The following is a 14,239-nucleotide window of genomic DNA, read 5'->3' as shown; positions in this document are numbered from 1 at the left end:
TATGATTCTCACATAACCTTGTTTTCTCACATAACCTCAAGACAGTCCTCAATACTGCTGGAATGTGGAAAGTTAAAGGATAGAGCTTTAAAATCAGATTTGCGCCTTAACAACACTAGCTCAAGGTCAGTGTACAGCAATTGTTACACTTCTGAGACAGCACACCTTTTTCTTTGTATCACATATACTGTATAACAAGCTTAATAAAAAATAGCCTAATGACCAGAGCCCAGCTGTTTTGATAAAAACCAAGGGAACTGTTGCTATGAAACTCACCTTTCATTCTGTCACATGAAGCAGCTTGTCACACTTAGGGCAATGCACTCCAGCAATCAAGCAGGACATGGCCTGGGTGTTGCCATCAATCACACCCACTGAGGATACCTGTTCTGCACAAAGCCATGCCAACTCACCTGGCAGCAGCTGGGGCACTGGAAGAACCCCTCCCTCACTTGCTTCCTCATCATCCGAAAGACCAACAACACTATTTCCTAATTGCCTTTTCTGGACTGATTTCTCCCTTCCTAAATAGAGTAAAATTGCCACCCTCCATCACAGAAAATGGCACAGAAATGGGGGCATGTCTGGTCATACTGCCATCATTATATGTTGCCTTGACAATTGAGGTCCTGGCTTCTCTGCAATTCCTTCTATCTGGTTCTCAAGGAAATGCAGTTGATGCTCATTATTCGAGGCAGTTATGATCTATAAGGTTACCATAAACACTGAATTAGCCATTCCTGAACCATTTCTCCTAGGGGAAATACGGGGTGAGGTTCCTACAGTAATCTTGAAACAACATTTTAGTTAACTGGCCGTGTCTTACGTGTGTTTCTGTTGAAAGCCATCTTAAATATACTTTGCCAATTTCTTCACATTGAGCTCATGGCCAACAGCAGCTGAACTCATGCCTGAACGACGCTTACCTAACACACATTTGCTCTATCAGGCAGATAGCACTGCACGCGGGGACACAAGACAGACAGTGCTTCAGCACAACGCCTGGGGACTGCTTTAAACAGTGAAATCACCAACAGTATGCACAAAAATGCGAAAAGCATGGCACTAAATAGACCATGAAAAGGATACTTAGTACAAGAAAAAAAACCAGAAGGCAGAGCTTTGCCTCATTTGAACTCCACTGGGAATGCACATCAGGTGACTCCAAATTTTCGCCATCCTGGGCATGTCCACAAATGACCATGAAAGTGCATGAGTGTTGAATTGGGAGTTACAAGTAAATAAGTGAATTTGCAAAGACAGAATCTGAGAACAATGAGCCTGGACTGTCTATGGAGGAATTCCTTAAATCTGAAATGTCTTGTGAGCTTTATGTTTGGGCTTCTTAATTCCTATGAATCTTAGAACACACTCTTTCCCATCATTCCATATAAAGAGAGCCGAATGGTCCAGTTTTTCCTTTGGCATTGGGGTGGAGACATCTAATTCTCTTTTCTTCTGGGTCGCTTGTCTTTTCTTGCCCTCCTGTCACGCCATAGTGACATGACTATGAAACTCGTTCGCTCCCCACATTTCTCCTCTTTGAAATTGGAAATAGGTTGCTCCTTAAATTTCTGGAATTTGAAAACAGACACATACTCAAGATCTGACTTCCTTTTATTTTTTCCAAGACAGAGTCTCGCTCTGTCACCCAGGCTGGGGTGTGGTGGAGTGATCATGGCTCACTGTAGCCTTGATTCAGGGTTCAAGCGACCCTCCCACCTCAGCTTCCCAAGTACCTGGGGCTGCCGCCACATACCACCACACCTGGCTAATTTTTTTTTTTATTTTGGGTAGAGACAGGCTCTCACTATGTTGACCAGGCTAGTCTTGAACGCTTGGCCTCAAGCTAATTTTGTTTTTGTAGAGACGAGGTCTCGCTGTGTTGCCTAGGCTGGTCTCGAACTCCTGGCCTCAAGAGATCTTCCTGCCTGGGTCTCCCAAAGCGCTGGGATTACAGACATGAGCCACCGCGCCCAGCTGACTTCCTATTTTTTAAACGTTTTATGCTGACAGTGTCACATCAGCTTATGCATATACTATATTCCTCAGCAGTCTACTCAGCAAAGTAATTAATAGGAAAAACAGCAGCAAACCAAAATCCTGTGATTTTAATAAATGGATGCAACTTCCCCAGAGGACAGGTGGGGACAAACCCGCCTTACCACGTGGAACCCTCAGAGCAGGGACCATACAATCTGCACAAACGCAGCCCTGCCTCGCCTCCTTGCTGCCCATGTGCGATCTTTACATCAGGGCCAACTAGTAGCTGATTCTCCTCTTCATCAGCTTGTCCTTCTTAGTCAATCCACAATAAATTAGAGAAAATTAAGTTCAAAATACTGCAGGGAAGATACAAGACCAGTGACGGAGGAACAAATGAAAAAATACAGACTATCTTAAAGACTCCATACATTTAAGCCAAAGAAGGGAGGAAAATAAGACGACAGCAGATTTTGTGTATAGAGACGGACAAGATGAACATCAGCTTACCAGAGATAATTTTCCATTAGGGGTAATACAGTTCTGCCAAAGGGAGATGACTTGACCTTTATACCTTACCAATAATCACCAATAATTGAAATCACGACACAATCCACAGAAGACTCTATGAAATGCCTCCTTTCATGACTGAGTGCATGGGATGCTTAAAAATGCAGAAATGGGGCCTTACACATATCAGAAGATTTTAAGAATATTGTGTGTCTCATGACTGTATGTCAAATACCATGTAAACAGCAGGGGAGCTTCTGAATCCATCTCTTTGCCTTTCCAGAAGGGAAGATTCTTTGGGGATTTTGAGCCACTTGCTGGTTTCTGGGGGGAAAATGGTTTACTGGACTGAGATCATGGTTTTCTGAATGTCAGCGATCTCCACTCCCAGATACGCAAGTGAAATTCACTATTGTTAACAGACCTTTTTTTTTTAATTTACTTTTTTAATTGACAAAATAAAAATCATACATATTGGTCAGGCATGGTGGGTCATGCCTATAACCCCAGCACTTTGTGAGGCCAAGCTGGGAAGATGACTTGAGCTCAGGAGTTTGAGACCGGCCTGGGCAACACAGACCTCAGCTCTACAAAAAAAAAAGAAAAAATTAGCTAGACCTGATGGCACGTGCCTATAGTCCCAGCTACTCAGGAGGCTGAGGCAGGGGGACTGCCTGATTCCAGGAGGTCAAGGCTGCCGTGAGCCGTGATTGAGAGACTACACTCCAAACCTGGGTGACAGAGACTCTGTCTAAAAAAAAAAATTTTTTTGGTATATATTTATAGTGAACATCATCTTTGATATATGTATACATTGTGAAATGTCTAAATTAAGCTAATTAACATATGTATTACTGCTTATATTTATTTATTTTGTGGTGAGAATACTTAAAATCTACTCTCTTCTTTTTTTTTTCTTTTAGACAGAGTCTCACTCTGTCGTCCAGGCTGGAGGGCAGTGGGGTGCCTCCCAGGTTCAAGCAATTCTCCTGGCTCAGCCTCCCAAGTAGCTACAGGCGCCCATTGCCACCACACCCTGCTAATTTTTGTATTTTTAGTAGAGACAAGGTTTCAATATCTTGGCCAGGCTGGTCACAAACTCCTGACCTCAAGTGATCCACCCGCCTCGGCCTCCCAAAGTGCTGGGATTACAGGCGTGAGCCACTGTGCCTGGTCAAAATCTATTCTTTAGTGTAACAGACCTTTAAAGAAAAAAACATAGGAGGAAAGAAGTACATGACTAAATGGCATCAGGAATCTTTGAGTAAGGTCAATTTCTCTTCTGCCTACAAAATACCAAGGGTCAGAGACATTTTATGAAGTTACTATTTCAATAAGGAAGCTTCATTTTAAAGTTTTATGTTGTTTGGAAAAGGAGGGTTGCAGGTGAATAAGGATAAAGGAAATTAATGTTTACTGAATACCTAGCATGTAGTGGGTACACAGTTGGCCCACTATATCTATGGGTTCCATATTCGTGGATTCAACCAACCATGGTTTGAAAATACTTAGGAAAAAATACTGCATCTATACCAAACATCTAAGATTTTTTTCTTGTCATTATTCCCTGAATAATACAATGTAGCTACATAGCATTTACATTGCATTAATTATTATAAGTAACCTAGAGATGATTTACAGTCTATGGAAGGATATATGTAGGTTATATGCAAATATGACACCATTTTATATCAGGGACATGAGCATCCTCAGTTTTTGGTGTCCTTGGGAGGTCCTACAGACAATACCCTATGGAAATTAAAGGACAACTGTATATGCTACCATTTAATTTTTACAGCTTTATGAAAAAGATTCTATTATTCTCATGTTCGAAAAGAAATGGAGGCTGGGGGGTTAGTAACCTGCCAAGGTCACCAACCAACGAACAGAAATCAGGTCTGCCTGACTCAAAGCCTCCTCTCCCTCCTCTCCCTCCTCTTCCTCTCCACTGTCATTTTATGAACAGGGGAGAGCAAACACAGGAAAGGTAAAAATTACGTTAAGTTCTGTGCTAAGGATTCCTCCCCTGTAAAATAAGGATAATGTAAAATAAGGTTAATGACAGACTTGATCTCAGGGGGCTGTTAGGAGAATTAAATGAGATTATATATAATATATAATACTAATAATATATAATAATAATATATAAAATATATAATTAATAATATATATAATATATAACATATATAATATATATTATATATTATATATACATATAGTGCTGGCACATGGTCAGGCTTAATAAAGATATCTATTTTTTTGTTTTTTTCTTGCCCATGTCATTTTTTTCAAATTGGTAAGAAAACATCTATCTATTAAGTGTTCATATTCAAAAAACAAGAAGATATGCATCATCTGAAACACCTTACTGTATTAGACTAAGGCAATTTTTTGACTACTAAGAGTGACACTTCCTATAAACCTTTGTAAATCTAGTGAACTAGGCACATATCAGGATAAGAGGGGACTGATTATATGAGACGAATTCATATACAGTGGAAATGTAAAAGGTGATATGATAGCACAACTTTCCTTTATAGTAGTGCTTATTATACATTAAGCGTTATACCCACAATTACCTTTCTGAAACATAATGTGTATATTTTATTTCAAGTAATTTCTGCCATGGTCAAAAGGGAAAAAACACCCAGGTGGCTTGTCAGCAAGCCTTGAGATGAGCACAATCTGATTTATCCTTTGTCTATATTAAGGCAAATTAAAATATCTAGGGTCCAGCTTCATTAATCCAGCATGAGTCTTGGTTTACTGAATTCTGGAGAGCAAAAATCTCTAGAGAGAAGTGAAATCTGTGGCAGTATTATGTCTTAAGGCTACTATGCCACATTCAATGATAAAGTTTAAATCCAAGAACAGGACAGAACAAGTTTAGTCTATTTGGCAACCATCCATCCAAGCTTATCCTTTAAGACAACTGAAGTATCAACTGTGTACTAGTCCTTGAAGAAAGACAAACACCTGAACAGAAAGTACAACAGTTAACATTTGGGGATATGCATATTAAATGACATCAGGAGTACTGTTTTTCTCTTCCACCCATAGGCCTTCATATGAACAGCAAAAATAACACAAAAACATTGACACTTTATTTTTTGGTGGATGTGATTTTTTTCCCATCAATCAGATCACTGTGTTATTTTGAACATGATTTTCAAAGGAAACCAATAGAACTTACATTGCACAATGTGTGAAATCAAGAGAGCTGCGCTGGTGTCGTTACACGTCAACCTGCCTTGAGCCAAGTCCTGCTTCACCTGCAGCGCGAACAGGTACCTGCGAAGATCAACAGAGCTGGGCGTCAGGCAAAGAGGGCAGGAGGTTGCCGGGAACCTGGCCTCACCATGAGAGGCCAAGGAGAGGGATGCAAACCCCAACCAGGAAGTCTGCATGGGCTGGAATGGATTCCAGCTGCCATTCACTGCAGTGTAAATATCTCCCTCCAAAATACAAAGAGATGTATGCTATCATCTTTTCACAGTATGAATAATATGTTTCATTTTATATAGGGAGAGAGAGCCATAAAAATGTGAGACCATAACCTAGCATGCTATATATTTTTGTAGGGTACAGGCAATATTTACATTTTTTTCACAGAATCAGTCATCCATACTCTAACATGGGTGTATGGCTCAGACAATAACAGCAGTTTATTATGGTGAGTCAGAGGATTGCCAATGAAATAAGAAAAACAAGGGGGTATCTTTTTTTTGTGTGGTGTAACTACTTCCATAAGACCCAGTTACCAGATTTGTAAAAATTCATTTTCTTTTCTTTTCTTTTTCTTTGAGACAAAGTCTTGCTCTGTCGCCAGACTGGAGTGCAGTGGCGTGATCTCGGCTCACTGAAACCTCCACCTCCCGGGTTCAAGCAATTCTCCTGCCTCAGCCTCCCAAGTAGCTGGGACTACAGGCGCCCGCCACCAAGCCCAGCTAATTTTTTGTATTTTTAGTAGAGACGGAGTTTCACCATGTTGCCAGGATGGTCTCGACCTCTTGATCTCATGATCTGCCCACCTTGGCCTCCCAAAGTGCTGGGATCACAGGCATGACCCACTGCACCCGTTCAATTCTTTTCTTTATATTGTGGTATTAAGCACGTCAACATTTTTGGTGTAAGAGAAAAAATACATTTGTAAATCAAAGACATTAAGTAAAAACTGTGCAACAGCAAACAGGCATATGAAAAGGTGCTCAACATCATTGATCATCAGAGAAATGCAAATCAAAATTATAATGAGATACCATCTCACCCCAGTTAAAATGGCTCATATCCAAAAGATAGGCAGTAATAAATGCTTGGATGTGGCAAAAAAAAAAACCCTCATGTACTATCAGCGGGAATGTAAATTAGTACAACCACGATAGAGAACAGTTTGGAGGTTCCTGAAAAAACTAAAAATAGAGCTACCATATGACCCAGCAATCCCACTACTAGGTGTGTACTGAAAAGAAAACAGTACGTCAAAGAGATATCTGCACTCCCATGTTTACTGCAGCACCATTCACAACAGCCAAGATTCAGAAGAAAGCTAAGTGTCCATCCACAGATGAACAGACAAAGAAAATGGGGTATGTATACACAGTGGATTACTATTCAGCCATAAACAAGGAGATCTTGTCATTTGCAACAGCATGATTGGAACTGGAGGTCATTATGTTAAGTGAAATAAGCCAGGCACAGAAAAACAAACTTCACATGTTCTCACTTATTTGTGGGAGCTAAAAATTAAAACAATTGAACTCATGGAGAGAGAGAGCAGAATGATGTTACCGGAGGCTGGTAAAGGTAGAGGGAATGGGGGTAGTTAATTGGTCCAAAAAAAGGAGAGAGAATGAATAAGATCTAATATTTGATAGCACGACTGGGTGACTATACTCAATCATAATTTATTTTACTTTAAAAATAATGAAAAGAGTATAATTGGATTGCTTGTAACACAAAGGATAAACACTTAAGGTCATAGGTACCCCCCAACCCCACAACAAGACAAAACCAAACCGAACCGGTACAATGTTAAAATGGATGTGAAAATAATGATACAAACTCATAGATTTTTAGAAATCTACTTTACCTGCTGCCTGAGAACAGTGTCATCTCAGCAGCACCTTTTGCAATCAGATTCTGTCCCCTCATACAATTACCTGTTGGGGCCGCACACTGTGGCTCCCAGCACTTTGGGAGGCCGAGGCGGGTGGATCACCTGAGGTCAGGAGTTCAAGACCAGCCTGGATAACATGGCAAAACCCTGTCTCTACTAAAAATACAAAAATTAGCCGGGTGTGGTGACGTGCCCCTGTAATCCCAGCTACTCGGGAGGCTGAGGCAGAAGAATCACTTGAACTCGGGAGGTGGAGGTTGCAGTGAGCCGAGATCGCACCACTGCACTCCAGCCTGGGTGACAAGAGTGAAACTCCGTCTCAAAAACAACAAAAACAACAAAAAACAATCACCTGTTGGAAGGATAGAGAGATAGGGCCTTGGTAGATTCCAGGCAGATCAAAGCATCTCCTTATTTAAAATTGGTAACCCAAGGCAAAGAATTGAGTGTGTAACCTGCCTGGCCAGAGGAAAGGGTGTTTCAGGACAGCCAAGTAGTTGAAGAAAGGTTTCACAGGTTTATCTCCCATAAAGTAAAATTTTGCCTCAAGTATTTGGCAAAAAAATTATAAGTGCCAATTTATAACATAGCAAGAATAACAGAATTAGAAAATCCTCATTCCACAAACTCTAAAGAAATTATTGACTCCAGCAAGGATTATCAATGGGTGAAAAAACTGTGGAGGAGATTGGACATTCATATAGGGCAAAGGTAATATGACTTTACCTGGCAATAGAATAATCAGAATGTCACCACCTGAATCCAATGAACAATCTCTAATCATTAATAAAATATGAAACACACAGCATCACTTACGACAGACTCCAGCCCAAATGTTTAAGTGTATCAGTCAAGCCCTAGAATGAATTTCCTGTCCTCTCCAAACCTCATGTTGAGATTTCATCCTCAGTGCTGGAGGTGGGGCCCAGTGAAAGGTGTTTGGGTTGTCAAGGCAGATCCCTTATGAATAGACTAATGCCCTCCCCTTGGGGGTGAGTGAGTTCTCACTCTGTTACTTCCTGTGAGAGCTGGTTGTTAAGCAAAAAGCCTAGCACCTCCCAGTTCCGCGCACCTCCTCTCCCACCATGTGGTCTCTGCACATGCTGGCTCCCCTTTGCCTTCTAACATGAGTGGAAGCAGCCTGAGGCCATCATCAGATGCCAATGCCCAATCTTGAACTTTTTAGCCATCCAGAATCATGAGCAAAATAAACCTTTTTTCTTTATAAATTACCCTGCCTCGGGTATTCCTTTATAGCAGCATAAAACAGACTATGACTTCCAGTTTTGGAAAAATACAAAGGATAGAGGAACAAGTTAAACAGCACCACAAGAAAGCTAGCAGGCAAATTCAGAAAGTAGGATACTGTGTCGTATAGCTGGTCCAATTTCTTCAACAAGATGCTATCATGAGGAAAAGAAAATGAGGGACTAACTTACATAGGCCCAGATGACATATTAACTAGATGCAATATGTGGTCCTAGAGTGGATCTGTTTTTTTTAATTGATTGATTAATTGACTGATTGAGACAGAGTCTTGCTCTGTTTTCCAGGCTGGAGTGCAGTGGTGCAATCACTGCTCACTGCAGCCTCAACCTCTGGAACTCAAGCAATCCTCCTGCCTCAGCCTCCTGAGTAGCTGTGATTACAGGTACACACCACTATGCCCAGCTAATTTTTTAAATTTTTTGTAGAGACGGGTCTCCCTGTGCTACCCAGGCTGGTCTCAAACTGCTAGGCTCAAGAGATCCTCCTGCTTCAGCCTCCCAAAGTGCCGGGATTACAGGTGCGAGCCACTGTGCCTGGCCAATCTTATTTTAGAATAAACAGATACAAAGGACAGTTAGAGGATAAATAGGGAAATGTGAATATGGCCAATGTATTAGACGAGATGAAAAGTACATATGTATGCATAGAAAAATTCAGAAAGGATATCTTCCTAATGTGACGGGCAATGGGAATGCAATGTTTCTACTTTCTTAGTCTTATTCGTTTGTCTATTCTAACTTTCTACAATGTATGTTTACTATTATTATAATAATGAAAGGGTATTTTTGATTTTCAAAACGGCCTTTAGCAGTATTAGCCACAGAGGTTTCCATAAGAATTAAATGAGATACATGGAAAACACTATTAGAACAAAAATATTCAATAAAAGTTGGCAGTTTTTAAAAAAAAAAAAGAATAATCCATTTTAAGTCATTTAGGAAGTTTTATTAAGAACTAAAAAACCACAGCAGCCAATTGTATAACCAGCAAAAAGCACCCTACAGACCTACCAGTGGACCCTTCTCTGACTTCCCTAATTTTATTCTTGTTCTCTTGCTCTACCCTTCTGTCTCTCCCCCCAACCCCCTTTCTGTGTGTCTGTGTGTGTGTGTGTGTGTGTGTGTGTGTGTGTCTGTCTGTCTGTCTGTCTGCCTGCCTGCCTGTCTGTCTGTCTGCCTTCCGGTCTGTCTCTGGAAAGTCAAAGGGAAGAAAAGCAGAGAATATGAAACAATCTAAACCTCATGTGGGAGGAGGGAATAAAAACTATTGTGCTGGATTATAGTCACTGTCTTTTGAGCCCAACAGTTTGTAGAGCTACAGGTTTTAATTCTAATCGGTTTTTCATTAAATAGGAGGGCTTCATGTTTTGAAATGACATTCTGAATATTTTACCTGTTTTAAAATTACATTCTGAATATCTTACCATTTATCATTTCAAACATGAGGTTCTATGTTCACAAAGAGGTTTTCAGGGACAAATGCATGGGCAGAGTCTGGCAGGCTCTGGGGACTTTTGGTGACAATCGCACATGGGCTGCAAGATGGCATCAGGTTCTGAAAAGACACACATTTACTAGGAGGGCACAAGGCTATTTTGAAGGCTGAAGGAAGAACGTGGCTCCCTCTGATTATGTGGACTGTTCCTGTTCCAAGGCCCTTGTAACATGAGAAGTAGCTTCCTGGGTACTAACTCTGTCCATCTTTCTCACCGTGAGCTGTAAGCTGAGCATGCTGGCCGCGATGCTAACTTTAGAGATTTTGCAACACCTTTAGTACTGTCCACTGAAGCAATTCCAATCAGTCTCACAAGAGCTAGAGGCTAAGTTTTACTTGGTGGTCACTAAATAAAATTAAACCGGTAAATACAATGAAAACATGAAGCACTCAATGGAATCAAGTTTCCTTAGCAGAAGGGTGGATGTGAGGAGAGTGACAATGACTGCGGCAGGAGCAGACAGAGGGACTTCACTTCTAGGGACTGCAAGAGTCACACATCACCATCCATTTGATGCCTTGCTTTCAATATGAATAATTTATTTCATCTGGAAGACCACCATCTTCCTTCTTTTCTTATTACATATAAGCAATTTAGAATTCTCCTGCAGTCTAAGAGAACACTTCAGCAGGGCGTGCAGGGCGCAGAGCAGCATGTTCTGATAGGGTCCCCTCACCTATAAGAACACAGCAAGTGGAAGCTGGATCCAACTGAAGACGGGGTGCCCAGAGAGAAGGGGAAGAACAAAGGGTGGCTAAACTTGGCACAAGGAAAGTGATTCCAAGCCACGCGATAAGAAAAACTGAGATCACGTGGCAGGGTGCAGCGACTCATGCCTGTAATGCTAGCACTTTGGGAGGCCAAGGCAGGCGGATCATGAGGTCAGGAGTTCGAGACCAGCCTGGCCAATATGGTGAAACCCCGCCTCTACTAAAAATACAAAAATTAGCTGGGCGTGGTGGCACGTGCCTGTAGTCTCAGCTACTTGGGAGGCTGACGCAGAAGAATCGCTTGAACCCGGGAGGCGGAGGTTGCAGTGAGCCAAGATCGTGCCATTGCACTCCAGCCTGGGCGACAGAGTGAGACTCCATCTCAAAAAACAGAAAAAAAGAAAAACTGGGATCATCTTTTCCAAAGACCCTCACTCGTTGTTTTGAGGCTGCACCCAGGAGTCAATACACTTCTCCTTCTAGGTGTCTGGGTGCTGCTGTCAATAGGATGGCATTCCATTTGCAGTTCAATAAATAGAAAGGAATCCAGCTTCTTGTTTAACAGCAGAGTGTAATTTAATCTCCTATCTATATCAATAGGAAGCTGAAAGAGCTATTCCTGGAGGCCCAAAGCATTAACTACGGAGCTAGAGTCACTTATGCTCTGCTGAACCACAGGCCAGTTTCTCTGTCTGTCCCACTTCTGTGTATGCGTCCCTCCCCACAAAGCACAGCTGACATGGAGCTTCTCCCAACATCCCCTCATTCACCATCTGCCAAAGAACAGCACCTGAAATCTCAATAGTCAGTCCATTTTTGCTTCTACAGGAATTTGAGATGCGAGAGTCCCAACACATCGGCCCCGTGAGGTTCTCTATGCCTTGTACCAAGTGGGGAGTGACGGAGAGATGATAAAAAAAAAAGTAGGAATTTCAGATCAATTTTATTCAACAGTGAGCCAAAAGAACTGTCTCCTTGGAAAAGACTTCTTAAATGTCAGTTCACACTGGGTGCCAGAAAACAAAAACAACAAAAACCTGCTCCGTCCAGCTGAGCTCATGTAACTTTAGGAATTTATCGGCACTGACAGAGGAGCTGGCAATGTACCAGGCACATGCAGCTTGATGGTAACAAGCTGTATGGAGTTTCAGAGAAAGGGCCAGAATGGTAGCCAACTGCAAACCTCTAGAGACAACGATTCACAAAAATTGAAAAGGTGCAAAACTATTGGCAAAACAGAATTTTTAATGAAAAAAAAAAAAACGGCGGGCGGGGGTGAGGGGATACAGGATGTGTGCCTCCAACTTCCTGCGCAAGAAAGAGGCCTGGTGATTCACACGAGGAAAAGGCACGTAGACTGATGCTACTTATTCCAAACACAACTACATTCCTCCAACAGCCGGACTTGCCCTTAGATTTATTTCAGCACGCAGGGCAATGCAGTTTCCAACAACAGGAAAACCAGCCTGAGAAACCAAGACCCAGCAGCCCCAGTGAAAGGCCCTCCTGTCGTCAGCCAGCCCTCAGTCCTGTGCAGCTCAGCTTAGCAGCTCGAGCTGTCCCTCCTATGCAGGTAGCACCCAGAAGGCTGCTGCTTTCTGCCAATTCCTGGCTGCCTTTGCCTTCTTCGCTGATTTGAGGATTCTAAGTGGACGTGAATGATTAGCAGCACAAACGTTCAGAAAACACAAAGCAGTGGGAAGTCTTTGTCACTGTCTCCCTGGAGCTGCACATTCCTGTATCTGATGTCCCTCCTGCTGCTGTGGTCATGGGACATCTAACAGGTATCTCAAACATGACCTGGCCAGAAACATCGACTCTCCATTTCCCAACAGTCCTCCACTTTCCTCCATCCTTTTCTCATTTTAGTAACCCCTGACACCTTCTCCCCCAAGTCACTCAAGTCAAAAATCTAAGTGCCCCCTCTCCCTCCCTCAGAGTCCACCACCACCTCATCACCAAGACAGAGAGACCCTGCTTCCGGTACCTGTTCCAAACACAACTACTTGCCTCCATTTCTACTGCTACCTATTGGTGGCTTCTTTGCCACCATCATGTGACCGCCTCCTCACAGGATGCCCCCAGACTCTCCTTCTCCCCCTAACATCCACATGGCAGCCAATCTTTCAACACTACGTGTGTCACGCCTCTCTCCCACCTCACCACAGCGCTCCCAACACTCCTGCCATGCTGGCCCTCCTTTATGTATTTGAATGCCTGGAGCTGATTCCTGCCTTGGGCAGAGTACTGACTGCTCCATCTCTCTGGAAAGCTCTTTCTCAGTAAATGACTGATGGTTCCTTCTCACTTCCTCAAGAGGCATCCCAGACCCACCAGCCTGAAGTCATCACCCAGGCACCTCTATCACATCCTCCTACTTCAATTACCTAAAGAGTTCTTGCCGCTGATATTATCTTGTTTATTTAATCGCTTTGTCTATTTCCATGAGAGTATTCTTGTCTTTTCATCACTGCATTCCCAGTGCCTAGAACAACGCTTGCACACAGGGCACACTTAATAAATATTGCTGACTACATCAGTATCTTCATCCCTTTGATAAATGATGATCAATGATGACCCAAGATACTGTGCTCTGTACTGAGAGGGATAAGGAAGGATATGATGGCCTCGGTATTAAACAGTCACTGCTTGAACACCATGTATGGTAAGAATTAGGCTGGTTAGATTAGCGTCCTCTGAAGGATTCTCTTCAAAGGGAATCATTTTATCTACACGTGTTCCTGCCAGCTCTGCCCTCTTTTGGAACACCATCAGTCTTGCCTCAAATTATAAAACGAGGTTGGGCACAGTGGCTCACGCACATAATCCCAGCATTTTGGGAGGCTGAAGCAGGTGGATCACTTGAGGTCAGGAGTTCGAGACCAGTCTGGCCAACATGGTGAAATGCTGTCTCTACTAAAAATATAAAATTAGCTGGGTATGGTGGTGGGCACCGTAGTCCCAGCTACTCTGGAGGCTGAGGCAGGAGAATCGCTTGAATCCGGGAGGCAGAGGTTGCAGTGAGTCGAGACTGAGTCACTGCACTCCAACCTGGGAGACAGAGAGAGACTCTGTTGCAAAAAAAAAAGAGTATATATAAAATGAGTAGAAGTGATGATGTGATGATGGTGATAATGACGATGGTGATGATGGTGG

General features: G+C 42.5%; 1 protein-coding gene across 4 annotated transcripts in view; it reads right to left on the bottom strand.

The window, feature by feature from the left end:
• Positions 1-14,239, bottom strand: part of FARP1 (FERM, ARH/RhoGEF and pleckstrin domain protein 1) — a 313,335-nt gene that overhangs the window by 67,681 nt on the left and 231,415 nt on the right. For all 4 annotated transcript variants that reach the window (XM_009248747.4, XM_054528675.2, XM_009248746.4 and 1 more), the window contains 1 exon segment: positions 5,687-5,784. In XM_009248747.4, coding sequence (XP_009247022.2) covers positions 5,687-5,784 — 98 coding nt within the window.

Source organism: Pongo abelii, chromosome 14, assembly GCF_028885655.2.
Source record: "Pongo abelii isolate AG06213 chromosome 14, NHGRI_mPonAbe1-v2.0_pri, whole genome shotgun sequence".
NCBI classification, from domain to species: domain Eukaryota; kingdom Metazoa; phylum Chordata; class Mammalia; order Primates; family Hominidae; genus Pongo; species Pongo abelii.
Note: the sequence above shows the minus strand (reverse complement) of the source record. Positions and strands in the feature narration are given on the sequence as shown.